General features: G+C 32.5%; 2 protein-coding genes across 3 annotated transcripts; both read right to left on the bottom strand.

Moving 5' to 3' along the window:
* Positions 1-232: 232 nt before the first annotated feature.
* Positions 233-16,967, bottom strand: LOC149487267 (uncharacterized). Of its 2 annotated transcripts, none has more exons than XM_089697563.1 (5): positions 16,949-16,967; positions 3,187-3,281; positions 2,310-2,483; positions 1,170-1,323; positions 233-441 (listed from the first exon to the last, which is right to left on the bottom strand). In XM_089697563.1, exons 1-5 carry the CDS (start codon positions 16,950-16,952, stop codon positions 320-322), a joined length of 549 nt encoding a protein of 182 aa, XP_089553689.1. In that variant the 5' UTR covers positions 16,953-16,967; the 3' UTR covers positions 233-319. The 2 variants fall into 2 exon arrangements, with proteins under 2 accessions (XP_089553689.1, XP_089553690.1); XM_089697564.1 differs by lacking the exon at positions 16,949-16,967 and adding an exon at positions 3,585-4,092.
* LOC149487268 (uncharacterized) lies at positions 5,965-8,724 on the bottom strand. The gene is made up of 3 exons (XM_089697565.1): positions 8,566-8,724; positions 7,593-8,428; positions 5,965-6,154 (listed from the first exon to the last, which is right to left on the bottom strand). The coding sequence occupies exons 1-2, from the start codon at positions 8,581-8,583 to the stop codon at positions 7,784-7,786; spliced, it is 663 nt and encodes a 220-aa protein (XP_089553691.1). The 5' UTR covers positions 8,584-8,724; the 3' UTR covers positions 5,965-6,154; positions 7,593-7,783.
* Positions 16,968-17,019: the final 52 nt, after the last annotated feature.

Raw genomic sequence — 17,019 nt, 5'->3', positions numbered from 1 at the left:
AATATATGACCAAAATTGACCGAGTCTACCTGTACTTTTCAATTCTCATCTGCACTCAGTTGGACAGCTTACAAGTGACGGCATAGTGATGAATCTTATTATTTTTTGCTCTGCTATCGTTCTAGATATGTCCCCTGGTGGTTCATTTGACCCATATTTTTGTCCTATGCGGGCTTGTAGTCTAAGAGTTTAAATATCGATATCAAATATTGTATAATAAAACCATAAGCACTAGGTTTTATACTGAAATATAATGTAGTTTTCCATCATGCATTGTAGAAATAAGTTAATTTGATAAGTATTTCGCGTGATTTAAGGTCTAAGCTGAAGTATACCAATTATCGATATGATGCAAACTCTTCAGTCTTTCTGATTCTTCTCCATTTTCTTCCAATTGTTTGTAAAAGCTCGCCACTATCATGAGCATGTAGAAACGTACCACTGTAATAAAAAATAATGAATAATGATACTGAATAATGAATAATTAATGAAATGAAAAAGCGTGTGTGTCGAGCACACGTGTCAGAAGTGAAACTTCTTTGTCAAGATTCAAAGATAGACACCAAAATCGTCGCCTAACTCCATGACGTAACGGTATTGCCATGACGCGACCGTGAAATTTTACTCTCAACGCGCCTAAAGAAGTTTCACTTCAAAAATCTTTATTGTACACCATGTTGAAGATAATTTTAAACTTAGCTACATGAAGGTGGCCTTATTGCTGGAAGCGATCTCTACCAGGCAACCCAGGATAATTAATCTTAAAAAATCATTAGTTATCTGATTAATTATTAAAAAATTAATAATTAATCAGATAACTCCTGTAATACTTCAAATATTATTGACGCTATTTTCATATATTTTTTGGACAAACGTTAAGAAAGAAGAAAAATAGATGGATTATGATGAAATGTTTAATCGGTATTTGTAAAGTATTTTATATTTTTTCTAGCTGCACTTGCACTTTCGTAACATTATAATTTAGTTAATAAGGATTTGTATTATTAAAGAGCATGAGAGATATTAACTAAAATGCTGTAAATATTTTAGAAATTTTTAAGATTACAAAATTGAAAAGGTACCAACGGGCTACATCAAAAGACGCAGGTTCTAATCCCAGATCATGATCGAATATTTCTATAGTATTTTTCAAGGATTTAGATACTTACTCAACGCTAAGAACTCGATAGCATACAGCAGAAGTGAATTGTCGTTAGAATGATTGACGAGGCTCGTGGTGCTCCATAGCACGAACATCAGGACGGACACACTGACTTGTATGGATGTCCAGATGATCCAGGGCTTTATTAATTTGAGTTTCTCCTGGAATTGTTTGTGTGTTTATTAGTATTGGGATAAAGTATTGATGGAACTGCAGTACTAGTAACTATTTTAAATTTCAACAGTCGTCATAAACACTGCTAATGAAATATGAAAATGAATTTTATTTTATTTGTATAAAATTACGACAAAACAATAAAGGACCATTCAGCAAAATATAACGTACGAAGAAGTTAATTATGCTAAGTAATCTTTAATACCAAATTAGTCAAGTCAGTTAAATTTGTCAAGACAAAAGTACACACTTAGTCTGGCGCCTGTTGGTCACAGAAGGCCTTATTTTATAGCTATAAAAAATCGATACATAAAAAAGACAGATGGGCCTTTAATCTATTATTGGTATTTTTTTCGTAAATATTCCATTCCTTCAATAAAACGCAGTAATTTATTCATTTATAATTAGTATATTATAATTTTATTCAGTGAAACATGTTTGGACATAATTAATATAACAATTGATTTGAGGCGGGTTTTGCATTGCTAAATAATCATTGCATGACGCATGTTGATTAACAACCTGACAGACACACTCTATTTGTTTTATTGATAGATAGTAAGATTACTTCAATCTACATAAATATTTGATTACTTCTCTAAAAACAATAAGTACCTATACAAGCCTAATTTCAGATTCAAATACAAGTGCCAATTTAGTCCTTGAAAATAAGTTTGAAAAATTACGTAGGTATACGTAGACCAAATTTATAAAAGTATTCTGAGTATAATTCGATATTTTTTATTCCTTTTTCATATCTAGATACAGTAGGTACATACCTGTATTCTTAATGCATGTACATGATTTTATGGTTACAGAATCCTTTAAGAAAACAAAACATAACGTATAACTATGTCAAGTAAAGTGCGTTTAAATTGTCGGTAGAGCAAAATGTTATGAATCAACAAATAATTTTCCATGTCTATCTATCCCTAGAGATACTTATATATTTTATTTATTAATAAATACATACCCTAATAACTCCAACCAGTAATATAGCGGTAAGGAACAGCGTAAACGCATGTGTCAGCGTCAGCCCAATGACCACTGTATACGCAAAGGCCACGTTAAAATCGCTGACGTCGAACTCAGCAGGCAGGTGCAGGATGGACTTGAGGCATTGAGCTAGCGCTAGTATTGAGTATAGCTGGAATACAGGAATTGTTAGTTACTAACGTGATCGGGGATAGAAGGTATCTAATGATCCCTAGGAAGATGGGGATTATTTGTAGCGTCTGTTGACTGTTTTATAAGGAAGCGTCTTCACTTTTAGCTCCGTGGTTTTTAAACTACATGGACCAAGTATTTAGTCGAAAGATGATTCTTTCAACTAGATACTACGAATTTATATAGCTTATATATATTATAACTTGCCAAGTTAGGTGTGTAAGGGATAAAAAAACATACGGGCGTCATTCAACGTCATATTTTCTTGTTACAATTTAATGGTCATAGTGCAATCTCCAGTGTATTAGATATAAGCTTCTTGAATGTATCTATTCGTCTGTCATTTGACATGATTACTTTTGTGTTCGTTAGTTTTATTTATGTATTATTCATCTTAGTAAAAATGACAAACATGCAGGTGAAAACGAAAAGTAGGTTCGCAACTCGCAAGTTGGCACGCACCCAAAATTGTTTTTTCTTTGCAGCACGACGGGCACACATTACAAATTGGATACTTATAATATGATAATCTTTTTAAGTTTATTTAATTTCAGTATGAAGAAAACTTAGAAATAACTTGATATATACGATACATAAAATTATCGTATATATCAAGACAAAATCAATACAAAATTTACGAAGAAATATATACGATAAATAGATTTAATGTTTATTACACTTACAATGACAATAATACCCGAAAATATGCTGCCAAATTTCAAGGAAAGACAGGCGAAACTTCGCTGTCGTGGGATCACGTCCAGAGAACTGGAAAATTCTGGAAAACATAAAAGATACATTAAATTATAAGAACTAAAATGACCCATAAATAAAAATAAACCATAATTTCCTCTATTATAAATAAAACTTATATGGTCAAGATATTCGTCTTCTTTTTGAGACTCAACTACTGTATCGATTTAGATTTTAGATGATTTTTTTTATTTAGGTAATACTACCTACCATTCGTATAAAAATATTTTTTTAAGATGAGTTTACAGATGGAAAATATATGTAATAATAATTACAATACGTTATTCACGTTATAATAATATGTAGTAGAGTTGTTAAAATAATTTACCCATGCTCTTCTAAAGGGCTGCCGACTGCCACCACAGTTTCAACTGCCGTCACTACTTCATCAGTTTCACTTAGTGTGTGCGTACAGATGGTACTATAATGCATTTCTATATGAAATATCGTCCGCATATTTTAATTGAACTGTTTTTACTTGAAAGAGTAATAATATTTGCTCTATTATACTCTATATCTAAACTACGAAGCGATACATCCATTAATTTATTTAATTAACGCCATAAATCAAGAGTCCTTGGATTTCTAAATATTTTTATTAATTGCCGTATTCGTTTTTTTACCTTGTTGGTACATTAGGTAATGAACAAATCGGTCATAAGTATCCGGGAACAATTGGCTCTAACGAGGTCTGGTTTGTAAACAAAACATTACCACATGAATAATTTGTTAATTACGATTGATTTCTTTGTCCGAAGATACACTCTATTTAGTTTTAGTATTCACGCGTAAGGAAATGTATATTCCCAATAACGATCGCGCATTGGAGCTGCACGTGTCTGAACAGGGTTTTTATTTTTTTCTTGTGTCAAATGCGATGGGAGTAAAGGTAAATGTTAATCGTTCGCAGACAATGATTTCTTGGTATGTGTGATTATTAACGATAAGTTATATTGCCTGTAAAATAATTATTGTTTTCTTTTAACGTCTAACGTGTCATACATTCAAATTATATACATATCCACCTCTAATTCCGAAATAAGATTTAGAAATTATAGTTTTTATTTTAGGAACTAAAATTTTTTTTAAGTCCGAACTATGATGTGAATAATATAGGTCAATTGTAACTACCAATGATACCTAATCTACATTTTGTAGTACATTCAGCTAACCGGAAATATTACTATTAACTCTTCGGATGTTATGATTAATTTCAACAATAATTGATGCATAATTCACTTCTAAAAAACTAATAGATTCATATCAATCAAAATCAATTAAAGTTTGGTTAATTATAACCAAAACACTTTCAAATACATTATACTTAATGATAGTACTCGCTAATAAAGATAGAGTACGTAGAGTTTTCAGTGTTGCCCTATTAATGAATATTGCCATATGATGTTTTATTGTTACTTGTTTTAAACTATATATCTGTTAGATAAAAATCAAACATTTCTATCTGTTTTTGATAAAATTTCATAAATATACATTCGAAAATGATAATCATTGTGACTTATAATAAGTAAAATGTAAACACAAATTATCAATTAGGTGTTAAACACTGAATGTATTTCTTGTTAATTCAAGACTAGCATTGCAATTATTAGATGAGCATCATAAGTGACTCTACCTTTTATTTATAATATATTTTTTCAGCCTGTAACTTACACAAACAAAACACATTGTTAAACAACTTATAGTAGGTACGGTCTACTAAATATAATTCCAACGCGTGTCCAAAATTAAAAAAGACGCGAAAGTTCCAGAACATTCTAGAACGTTCTACAACATTCTAAAAGCATATTTACTGTAAAAAATATTGTCACAATGTAACTTACTTGACTTCATCATAACTGCAACACACTAACGTCCTGTCTGACCAAACAATAGATACTGATAACAAATGGTCTAATCAGGATTTGAAATATCGTTATCCAAATTTAGCGATAACAATATCTTGTCCTTTTGGAATACTGATGTAACGAATGTGTAAAGGATTGTAATTGATATGCTATTTCGTTTATTATTCATACTATACACAAGTACACGTACATATGCACTAAATACAGTACATAGTACGTATGTACGTGTATATGTACAGAGATTTTAGTGTAAGTGGTAAATTTTTATTTGAGTTTCTTGTGGATTAGGCCATGACTGGTTATTTTTGTTTTATGTTACTTCAATAATTATGACGAATCACGAATGTTTGATTCGTATGTTTTATGAGTATTTTTTACGGTCTATTCTAAAAGCATAAAGAAGACTATAGATTTAGAATGGAAGAAAAATCGCGGCACCTTAATAATTTAAGTAGGTACTCAATTTCAACCCGAAGTGAAGAGGTGATGTCTTAAATCGAATTTTTTAAATGTACCTAATAGTTCTGATTTATTCACCTATGAAAATAAGAGGAAATAGATTCAGACCTTGTGACGAACCATCAGACGAAAAAAGTTATTTTTTATATATCTTTATTATAATACTAGCGGTCCACCCCGGCTTCGCCCGTGGTACATATTTCGCAATAAAAGGTAGCCTATGTCCTTTCTCAGGGTCTAAAGATTATCTGTGCCAAATTTCATCAAAATCGGTCCAGTAGTTTATGCGTGAAATCCATACATACATACATACATACACACAAACCTTTCCTCTTTATAATATTAGTATAGATAATATGAAATTTCGAGGAATAAATAAATCAATTTTCTATAAAATAAAATTTATTAAAATAATAAACATACATATTCCCTTAATTTTAATAGTGGGGTTTAACTTATATAACATGGAGATACAATATATACTAGGTATACTATACTATAACATCAAATACACTTACAATAATTAAAGCTGCATACATTAATCGATGGGACAAACATACATACAAACCTAAGACTCAGTGGCGTAGCTAGGGGTACAAGGGCCCTGGTGCATAGGGAAAGAATCGGGCCCTCCTCCTCCCCTCTTTCCGCGTAGTTTGAACTTATATTTGCCTTCAAAATTATTGATAAGAATAAGAATAGAAAACAGTACGTGAACTTATCCCTAGTAGGCTAAATCTATACGTCGTCTCTATTAGAATCTCCATGAAAAAGGGAATTAATAAACAACGACGCACATGACAATATAGAATATTTATTATTTAGATGAGATTAATTAATGGAAAAAACTTTTTTAACAGAATTCCCCGCCCAATTCACAATCTCTTACGCGCTTTAATTTTTGCGAATTCGTCTATAATTTCACTCAAATCCAAGTTTGATGCCGCCTCATTTTCTATTGCAATTAACGATAAATGTCGGAGGCGATCTTGTCGAATGCTGTTTTTTAAATAATTTTTTTTATCTTCAGTTTACTGAAAGATCTTTCTGCTGCTGCGGAAGTAACAGGAATTGTATGAAACAGTAGCATCGCTGTATACACTTCCGTAAGGTCACATCGAGCAAGCCAAATTTTGTTATAATTTCTTTGCAAAGCTGGCGAATAGACAACGTCTCCATCAATTGAGGGAGAATCAGATGATATACATTAAGAAATTGGAGCGAAAAATTGGGTCCAATTATATCGCAATATTTCTTCTGAAACTGACCACATTTCTCGAGTAAAATCGTTTCATTCCAGCTAAGCAAGTTTTTTGGCATCAGAAGTAGAACGATTTACAAACTGCACTCATACCAATAAAACGCGCATCTAACTGATTGATTATTATGTCGAGTACATTGTTGAAAATAGTTACCTACTCTAAAGACTTCTTCCTGGTTTTCGAATCGGTGATCAGAAGCCAATTCATCGAAATGCTTTTTAGTTTTTCTTCGTCGCTTTTCTGGAAAGGTAGGATCGATATCGTATTTTCTCGCGGTTTCGGTGGCCTTGGATTTGAAGGACTCGAAGTCATTTCTATACTTTTTCAATTTATCCTTTGTTTCGTCCAAAGACTTACTCGCTTCATCCAAAACGATATCACGTTTTTGCAAAACTTTGGAAACATAATTGATGTTGTTCAATACGCTGTACATGAATTCACGAAGAAATACAAACTCAAAATTCAGCATTTTTGATTTTATAATCTCTGCTTCACAACGTTCGTCTTACTGGAACTCTTCAGCGTTATTTCGGACAATGCTTTAATGATATCGAAAAAACGAAGTTTGACTGCAGTTATTGAGTTAACCCTGCTGGACCATCTTGTCGGATTCAATTTTTGAAAAAAAAAAGAATAATTTTGTTTAAAAAAAAGTTTTTTTTCTAAGCTGAGGTTTGAGGGCCCCCTGAGCTCCGGGGCCCTGGTGCACTGCACCACCTGGCCCTATGATAGCTACGCCACTGCTAAGACTAGATTAACAAAAACCCAGGAAATACCTTAACCTTGATAACCTTACAAAAAAAGGGCGGCAATTACACATGTGACAAAATTGAACAAAACATTATAAAAAGGACGACATAATTTGTATACAAACTTCCTCTCAAGTTAACTCAACAAAACCAATCGATTATTAATAATAATTTTACGTACTGGCTCCAAAATCAATGGTGATAATAACCATGGCCCGATCCATATACTCCATAAGGAACTGAATAGCTCGAGCCACTTATAACCTTGATTCCTCCTCCTACAATACCTCCATGGCCAATAGAACTAGAGATAATACCCCCAGAGCCTAGCGAGCCAGCAATGATGGACCCACCGCCAAGCCCACCTCCAAGCGATGCAGCAGCAATTCCACCACCGAGCGATCCACCGCCTATTCCACCTCCAATCGATCCAACAGCCACAGGCACTGCAACAGGCACTCTCACTGGAACAGCAGCTGGCACTCCAACCGCATACGGCTGCGGCACTGGAATGCCAACCCCTTGTGTGACAGTCACAGGAACTGGTTGAGCCACCGGCACTGGATACGGCCTGTCAACTGGAACGGCCACTGGACGCGTTACCACATGAGCTACGGGATGCGGCACAGATACAGGAACGGGTCTAGGCCTGTCTACAGGGACTCCCACTGGAACAGCCACTGGAACTGCACGAGGCACGCTAATAGGTACTGGATGGGGCACGGGAATGGCGACATTGTTGTAGTATTCTGAGTAGGTTTGTGTAATTGGTATGGACGCAGATCGCTTCTTTGGCTCTGAGCTGTATGCCGAGTGGAGACAGATTACCAGCAATATCTGAAAGGAAAAGTAAGAATAAAATAAGGAGAAAAAAGTCATCTTCTTTTAAGGTAGAGAGAAAAGTAAATTTATGTTTATTGAAAGTAAATAACAGCCATCTAAAATTTGAAAATACGTAAAAAAATAAAACTCACAAAGTATATTTTCGTCATTTTGTCACGAAACTACAGGTATAGTAAGTGTATCGATGCCAGATAGTAATGTGGTGTAACATATCACATTATCGTATTTATATGTTAAATGACATGTGGTGTGGTGGCTTGAGCGGAAAGGCTCTAGGTACGAAGAAAGTTGCTAACTATTGGAGCTGTTAATACACCCATTGACTTTTATTTTTAATCAATTGTGGCTTGATAAAAGGTTATTGAATGTTTATCTGTATTTATAGATCACAGTGTGCTATATGTTTATATAATCAGCAGCATAAAGAAAGCTTCATCTTATTCGACGACATTATGTCAATTTAAAGCTTGTAGAACAAGTAGGAAAAGTTGTAGAGCCAATAATTACTATAATATGTTCATATTAAATATTTTCTTTGTTCATCTAACATTTATTTTATTGCATTGATAATAATTAAAATATGTATGAAACGTATAGTCAAATCACTAGATTATTATTATTTTTTTTAATTTAAAGTATTCATGTGAAATATCACATCGCACGTTTATTTACCACTTATTTATTTTTGTAAATATTTTACAGCAAACACTAATTAAATACATATTTAATATTTAATTAACTTAGAACTATTGGTATTTTATTTTCAAAATCGATGTGGTATTAACAGCTCTAGTAGTGTACTTTTACTTGCCCCCGTAACTTATTTACAGTCATTTAAGGCGAAGTCTAGCCTGTACTAGATCTAGACGTAATCGTTAGTACTTATTATGTAAGGGTTAAATGCTTGAACCCGCGGTTAACCGATACCGTAAAGTTGTAGTTAATTTAGACGTGGAATTTGCGTTGATAATTAATTAACATGTAGCCGTTAATACATTTAAATAAATACAAAATGTACACATAATTTATGTATTTTATTTATATTTATAAAAAGTTGTAAAGTTAAGTTATAAAACCTCATGAGTAATGCTGTCATTTATTTTTGTTCCCCACAATACAAAACAAAGGTGTTATTATAATAATAAAAAAATATTTTAATATTTTGTTGATAGATAACTAGAGACAGTAACTAAATACATATCTATAAAAATTTTATTACGTCAAACAAATTCTTGAAAATTGTAATACCTATATCAACACTATGTGAGTCGTGATTTTATAATAACTGAAGGTATTATAATCCCGAAACAAACGGACAATTTAAAGCAGAGACTATTTAATTCATCAGGTCATCTTATTAGTTAATAACTGCATTATTAATTGTCATTGCAAATTCAACCGTACTGTTCGTTGATGTAAGGTCTTTATTGCACTTATAGCTCCTAACAATGAATGGATTATGGTAATAGGTCCTTCGTTATATGGGACCTAAACATGACAAGCCAAATAAATGTCACTTCCTGTCACATCACCAAATGTCATATTCCCACCCAAATTCTGTGTTAAATATTTTTAACAAAGTGATAATATTAATTCGACTAAACTTTAGAGTTTACAGGAACTTTAGCGCTTTTTATGTAGAGTCCAAAAATTCTGACAATACAAAACGATCACTTGTAAACTTATTTTTAGCCTAAGTGTCCCTATTTCCTTGTATCAAATAACAGAAAAGCGAAGCGACAGAACACTGATTAAAATAATGACATCGTGGTTCGCCTGATGCAGGTGATAAGCGATCACCACCGCCCATAAACATTTGCAGCATAGAGTCTCATAGCCCGCCAGTCCCTCGCCAGTCCCTTTTGAAGTAAGGGATAAGGAAAGAACTGATAACGAGAATAAAGGAATGAACTGAGAAGACCCACAGGTTCTTCCACTTACCGCACCAAAAATAATAAGTATTCACATTTGGAGTAAGCTGGCTGAAGCGTGCTCTACTTCCGAATTAAAAAAAATCCTGCCCTAAAACTATAATAAACACTAAAATCTATATATGTACTATAAATAGAGGGTACAGATAAAGCCAATTATCTTGATAAGTACACAAGTTTTTACTCTATCCACTGATCACGGGAATAAAACCAAGCTTCGTTATATCATAGTTTACTCTAGTAGTATTATATTATCTGTGGCACAGTTATAGTTATAACCTATCCCATGGACTGGCCTTTATTAGCGAAGGCGGTTACTGCGCAATTGTACGAAACAGTTGCGAAACAAAAGTTGAATTTATTATCACTATCCTGTGCAGTATTGCTTTGGCAATCGGCTTTGCATATGGTGAATATACATTTGCTTCGCGTAATGATCTCATTACATTGATTGACTTTCTGGTCAATTGTTTGGAAAACTACTGTTTGTATATTTATGCAGTTTTATATTTTAATAAATATATTGATATACTTATGATTGTTTTTTATTTTTATTTTGCAGTCATCCTTTATTCATTAAAAAGTGGTGGTGATCTGGCTCTAACAATAAAAAAATCACATTCCCTTGTTGCATTTTTAGTTCTGAGATACTTTAATGTTTATTGGACATAATTCATTATTATACTGTGATGAAATGTAATGAATTGTATTTTATGTGATTGAATGTAATGTAGGTATTTATTGATTTTACTGTATTTTATGTGATTTAATGTATTGTAGCTATATTGATATATTTATCTGTACTATAATTTAGATCCAATTTACTTTTTGACATGTATTTAAAAACAAAAAAATTACTTGATCTATGAATTGTTTGAATGAATTGTTGATAATTTAATCTTTGACTGCCATAGTTTCTAAGATACTTTACTAATTGTTAGACATAATTTATTGTTATACTGTGATGGAATGTAACGAATTGTATTTTATGTGATTGAATGTTATGTAGGTATTTATTGATTTAACTATATTTTAAGTGATTTAGTGTACTGTACTTAGCTATATTGATGTGATATTTATCTGTAGGTACTATGATTAATTAGATTCAACTTATTTTATGACATGTATTTTTGGAAATTATTTTACTTGATCTATGAATTGTGCTAATTAATGTAATGTTTAATATTTTTTTTCCCTCAACTATGCTGTGTGCATACAATTAATTGGTTGGCATTTCACCGCAACATGTAATTAAATTTGTGTTTATCGAGGCAAAATTGTCAGCTGTGGTGTGCACCTTATTAAATAAATAAATAAATAAATTTTGACTCTATGTAGAGTTATGTTAAATGTATATGTTAATTAAATGATAAATATATTTTCGAGGAGAGAGACGTGGGTTGGAATCCCGCATCGTAATAGATTTTTCTATTCTTTTAAAAAAATATATATAATTGAATGCTATAAAACTAAATATCAAAATCAAGTATAGTTTAAGTTTCCATATAAATACAAATTAATTATCAACAGGATACACATCCTATTTCTAAAATTACTTGTTTAGTATCATGCACATCTATGGAATCCTAAAATATCTATGAATGAGCAAGGAACAGCCTTATAAGAAAACCGTTTACGCAAGCTACAAATGTCGAAATGCATCCTGCGAGAAATTGTGTTTTTGACACAGTAATTATTATCTACGGAGATCGATACGTAAATAAGTGTTATTAGATACTTTGAATTAGGTTTTCTTAGTAATAGGCTTAGTATTTGCAATAGCGCCAGTCGCAAAGAGTGCGTTGTTCGACTTACATCTGAATAGTGCAAGAAACAAAATTAGGTAGTGAAAAATTATTTCGGAATTTATTTATCCCAAAATAAAGCTTGTCTTACTTTATTATTTACATTAGGTATTAATATTCTGTTTAAGCTATGTTTCGTGCCAATTATTTACATATACATACGTAATACATTTATCGAGTTAAAAGGTTTTAAACATGCAAAAATTTTAACTCTCATAATATGACTGTAATATCAATCTAAAGAGCATAACTATCTCATATGTCATTCAGTAAAGCTGTTCATTCAAATCTTGGATACATTCACTCCACGTACGAGCATGTGCAGTTGGCGGCATTTCTATTATTCTACTGAACTAGTTTACGCAGACATAGACCTACATCTTTATATATTTTCTGTGCATGTGCAACTTAACTTCTGCTAAACGGCTAGACCGATTTTAATTGAATTTTTGAGTGTCTTCCGGTGGTTTAGATTTACAAATCGAACGGAAGTAAATACGAGGGCAAAAACTACTCGTAGTATAACATTAGGAATAGAATGCATTTTAAGGTTAAGGTTTCAGTCTGTACGGTTAGTTACTCAGATCCAAAACGGCAAATACTTTTTAGAGCAAAAATACAGGTCACTTTTTGGGGATAATCATTCTCGTCCCATTACCGGATTTTTACTTGAAGGCGCGCTCTTAAAAATCCTCTAACAAAGTTGTCTGTAAACCTTTGATATCCTTCGAATAGTAACTCCGAAGCCAGTTACAAACCAGACTTCTACATATATTGTATAAATATTAAGCCATGTGTGTTATTATCACATGAGTTATCGCAGATAGAGTATTATTTTATTTTTCATATTTATTACTTCAACTAGCTTTCCACCCGCAGCTTCGCCCGCGCAGTCAAAGAAAAACCCGCATAGTTCCCATTCCGTGGGATTTCCGGGATAAAACCTATCCTATTTCCCGGGATAAAAAGTAGCCTATGTCCTTTCTCGGATATCAAAATATCTCTATACCAAATTTCATGCAAATTGGTTCAATAGTTAAGGCGTGATTGAGTAACAGACAGACAGACAGAGTTACTTTCGCATTTATAATATTAGTATGGATTAGATTATAGTTTCCAAACAAATTTTACGTTTTATGATATTCACAGCTTCTTAATCATAATTACGGCTTAACTGAAAAAATGTATATACATATACATAGTTTACAATTTTGCCCTGTTACAGATGAAGTAAATGATTTAAGTTATGGTACATATTTTGTAATCTTATATATAAAATTCTCGTGTCACAATGTTAGTCTGCATACTCCTCCGAAACGGGTGGATCGATTCTCATGAAATTTTCTGTGCATATCGGGTAAGTCTGAGAATCGGCCAACATCTATTTTTCATATGTACCACGGGCGAAGCCGGGGCGGACCGCTAGTAATCTCTATTTACGAAAGCGGTTTATTATCCATGCCCTTTGCCCAGCTATCCAGGTCACAGTACTAACAATATAATAAAATGCGAAATATGTACCACATGTTACAAAAACTAAATGCTCAAGTAACATGTTACGTGAGTCGGAATGTCGATTTGTCTGTCACACTTACTTAAAAGGCTACGAGATTTCCCGGCGGTTTTTCTTAATCACAGCTTTCCTTTAAATTATGTAAGCTAGTGTTTCAATTAGGCTGATTATTTTTGTGATACTTCCTTGTTTTGGTAATTGAGGAGATATAATATTTTCTAATCTGACTATTAACTGTTGACTGAGTCACGTCAATGCATATAATAATATTCATGGTCTGGTTTTAGTAAGTACATAAGTTTAGGATTCTTTAGAAAATAAAAAATATCATACAATTAATTCAATTTTAAATTACATGTAGCGCACTGGGTCAACGTGCATTTATTTTTTTCTTTCTACATAGGTAGGTTGCTTGGAAGAAATTGCTTGAAGCAATAAAGCCGCCCTTTGCATCAAATGTCCTGTCTGTGTGTGTGAAATTTGTATTTATGTTGTATGCAATAAAGATTATAAATAAATAAATAGGTACCCCGAAAATCAAAAAGATTTTGTTTGAAGATACACAACACACGTGTTTTTATTCACGTTTACCGTGTTACAATTTAGCTCTACATTTAAGCAAACATGAATATTTAATGTGTTACTGATCACGTGTTTAATATTAATTAAACATGCGATTGGTACCTAACAAATAAGAATTAATAAGCATTAATTGTCTAACAAAAATGTTTGATAATACCTCTGTTTTAATCTATACTAAAATCGAATCGAAAATATATCTATATAGAGTTTGATTGTTTGTTTGAACGTGCTAATCTCAAGATCTAGGTCCGATTTGAAAAATTATTTCGGTGTGACATAGCCCATACATCGAGATAGGCTATATAATATTATCATCACGCTAAGACCAATAGCAACGTAGCAATGCTTGTAAAACCGCGGGACAAAGCTAGTTTAGTAATAAGTATACTTATTTGTACGTCATTATATTTACACTCTTCTAGGAATTTAGAACAAATTATTTAAAATACATTTATTAATTATATACCAATACATAATACCACTGGTTATTATATAAATCGAAACACACATTTACTATGTAAGTTACAACTTAAATCCTATCTTAAACTCATAATAACAAGTTTAAGGAAAACTAAACATAATGTATGATCTAAATGAATTCTATATTTTCCACAGATAATATAATACAGTATTATATTATCTGTCTGACAAATATAATACTATAGATTTGTCATAAGGATTACACGAAATTGTACAGTATATACATACTAAGTGTAGTTACATAAGCCATGGTTTCATCACAATTGAATGAAATGCCCACTTTGGCACTAATTATAACATTTTGTGTACTTTACGTGCTAAATGAAACAGTGTGAATGCAAGCAAAATTGCAAGATGTCATTGAGATAGAATTTAACCGAAAATTGAATTTGCAAATAGCTGATTTGTATTTTTAGTAGATTTTCGCGGTCAGACCTACAAATTCATTCATTAATTTGATCTCATCTTCATATAACATATTATAACTTCTTTACCAAAACGGAGATGATACAACATCGCCACCTTCTTTTGTCGTTGCCCTGTATTTTTACTAAAGTTTAAAAGATGTCTAGTTTGCAATTAATGAAATAGCGACAATATTTTAAATATCAAGAGACTCGAACCTTCTACTCAATCTATAATCGAATACAACTCCCAGGAGGCAAATTACAATCGATTTGATCGGAAAACCGACAACGAATTGAGCAAAAAAATTGCTCACAAGTCACAACGCTTTGCGTTGTTATCACGGAGAGCCACAATGCAAAATTCTGACCGTTTTGCAAATTATTTGGTTTACCGTAACGATGGACAAGCTTTTACTTACACGAAACAATTTTAAATTATAGAAATTAATATCCTACTAATATTATAAATGCGAAAGTTTGTATGGATGTATGGATGTTTGTTACTCTTTCACGTAAAAACTACTGAACCGATTACAATGAAATTTAGCACACATATAGAGGGTAACTTGGATTAACACATAGGATAGTTTTTATCCCGGAAATCCCACGGGAACGGGAACTATGCGGGTTTTCCTTTGCAAACGCGGGCGAAGCCGCGGGCGGAAATCTAGTTATATTATATAGCAGTAAAATTTTCAATATAACAGTTCTATGATGAGTCAGGTATTAGATTGCTAAAGTTATGTGTAACCGGCCTTATTTGGCCAGCTTCGATCAACCGTTTGAGTAACTAGTGTAACCTGCCACTATATTTTACTTACATTTGCATAGTAATTGTAAAAAACACTGATTTTACATAGAATGTATATAAATTTGAATTTACAAATGTTTGGAATTATTATCAGTTAATCTTAGCTCAGATAAATTATACGACTATATTATATGGATATTTAGTATTCTGAATACAGTGCTAGAAATGTGATCTCTGTGTTTTTGTATGTTATACCGTATAATCTCTGAAATAACTGAACTGATTTGGTTAGAATTTCATTGATATATATAGCTCACGGTTATAAAAAGCCAATTGTATAATTTTGTTTATATCATAATATTTCAAAATTGTGTTTCTCTACTTAAGATTTTTTTTCATAAAAAATTATTGTCACCAACCCAAAAACAGACCTTTCATACCTAATGGTTAGGGAGCCAGGTGCAAATTTGGTTAACTATTTCCTCTCAAGAGATAATTCGTCAGACGCATGAGAGTATAGTATTATAAAGTCTCGTGAACGTCAGCTGGCGCTCGGTTGGGGGGGTGAGCGGTTGTAGCCTCCCACGCACATAGGAAAAAAAATACATTCATTCATTCATTTCCTCTCAGCTAAAAATTTGTCAAATTGTAGCTAACCCAATATCTCAACGAAAAAAAATAGTCAGCTGGTTACAACATGGTGTATTATACGTCAGCTGGTGTCTCGAACATGAAAGTTAAATTTAAAGAAAAATTTATTTTCCGTTATTTCCTCTCAAACAAAAATTTACCTGATGATAGCTTATATATGTAACTGTGGATAAATATATATGTCAGCTGGCTGTATCTTGGTGGAAAAACCGCCAGCTGATACGGGAGGCTACTACCGCTCTTCCCCCCAACCGAGCTCCAGCTGACGTTCACGAGGCTTCTCATAATACTATACTTTGATGCATTTTACTAATTACCGCTTGAGAGGAACTTGGTCATAAAATCTGCTGCTGGCTCCCGGACCATAATTAAAACAAAGAAGTCATACTCATACCCATATCAGTAACAAATGAGATGTATCTATAATATAAAAATGAATCCCAAAATGTGTTGGTAAGCGCATAA

This window comes from Colias philodice, chromosome 7, assembly GCF_061535455.1.
Source record: "Colias philodice isolate Cphi_HAF_F1 chromosome 7, ilColPhil1 Martin Lab GWU primary, whole genome shotgun sequence".
NCBI lineage: Eukaryota > Metazoa > Arthropoda > Insecta > Lepidoptera > Pieridae > Colias > Colias philodice.
The sequence above is the reverse complement of the archived record's forward strand: the minus strand, read 5'-3'. Positions and strand labels throughout refer to the sequence as shown.

Coding starts and splice junctions, on each gene's coding strand:
- LOC149487267 (XM_089697563.1), bottom strand. Junction 2,484..3,186: donor TTTCGGGTATTATTGTCATT/GTAAGTGTAATA, acceptor CCTGTATTCCAG/CTATACTCAATACTAGCGCT. Junction 442..1,169: donor TATCGAGTTCTTAGCGTTGA/GTAAGTATCTAA, acceptor TTTTTATTACAG/TGGTACGTTTCTACATGCTC.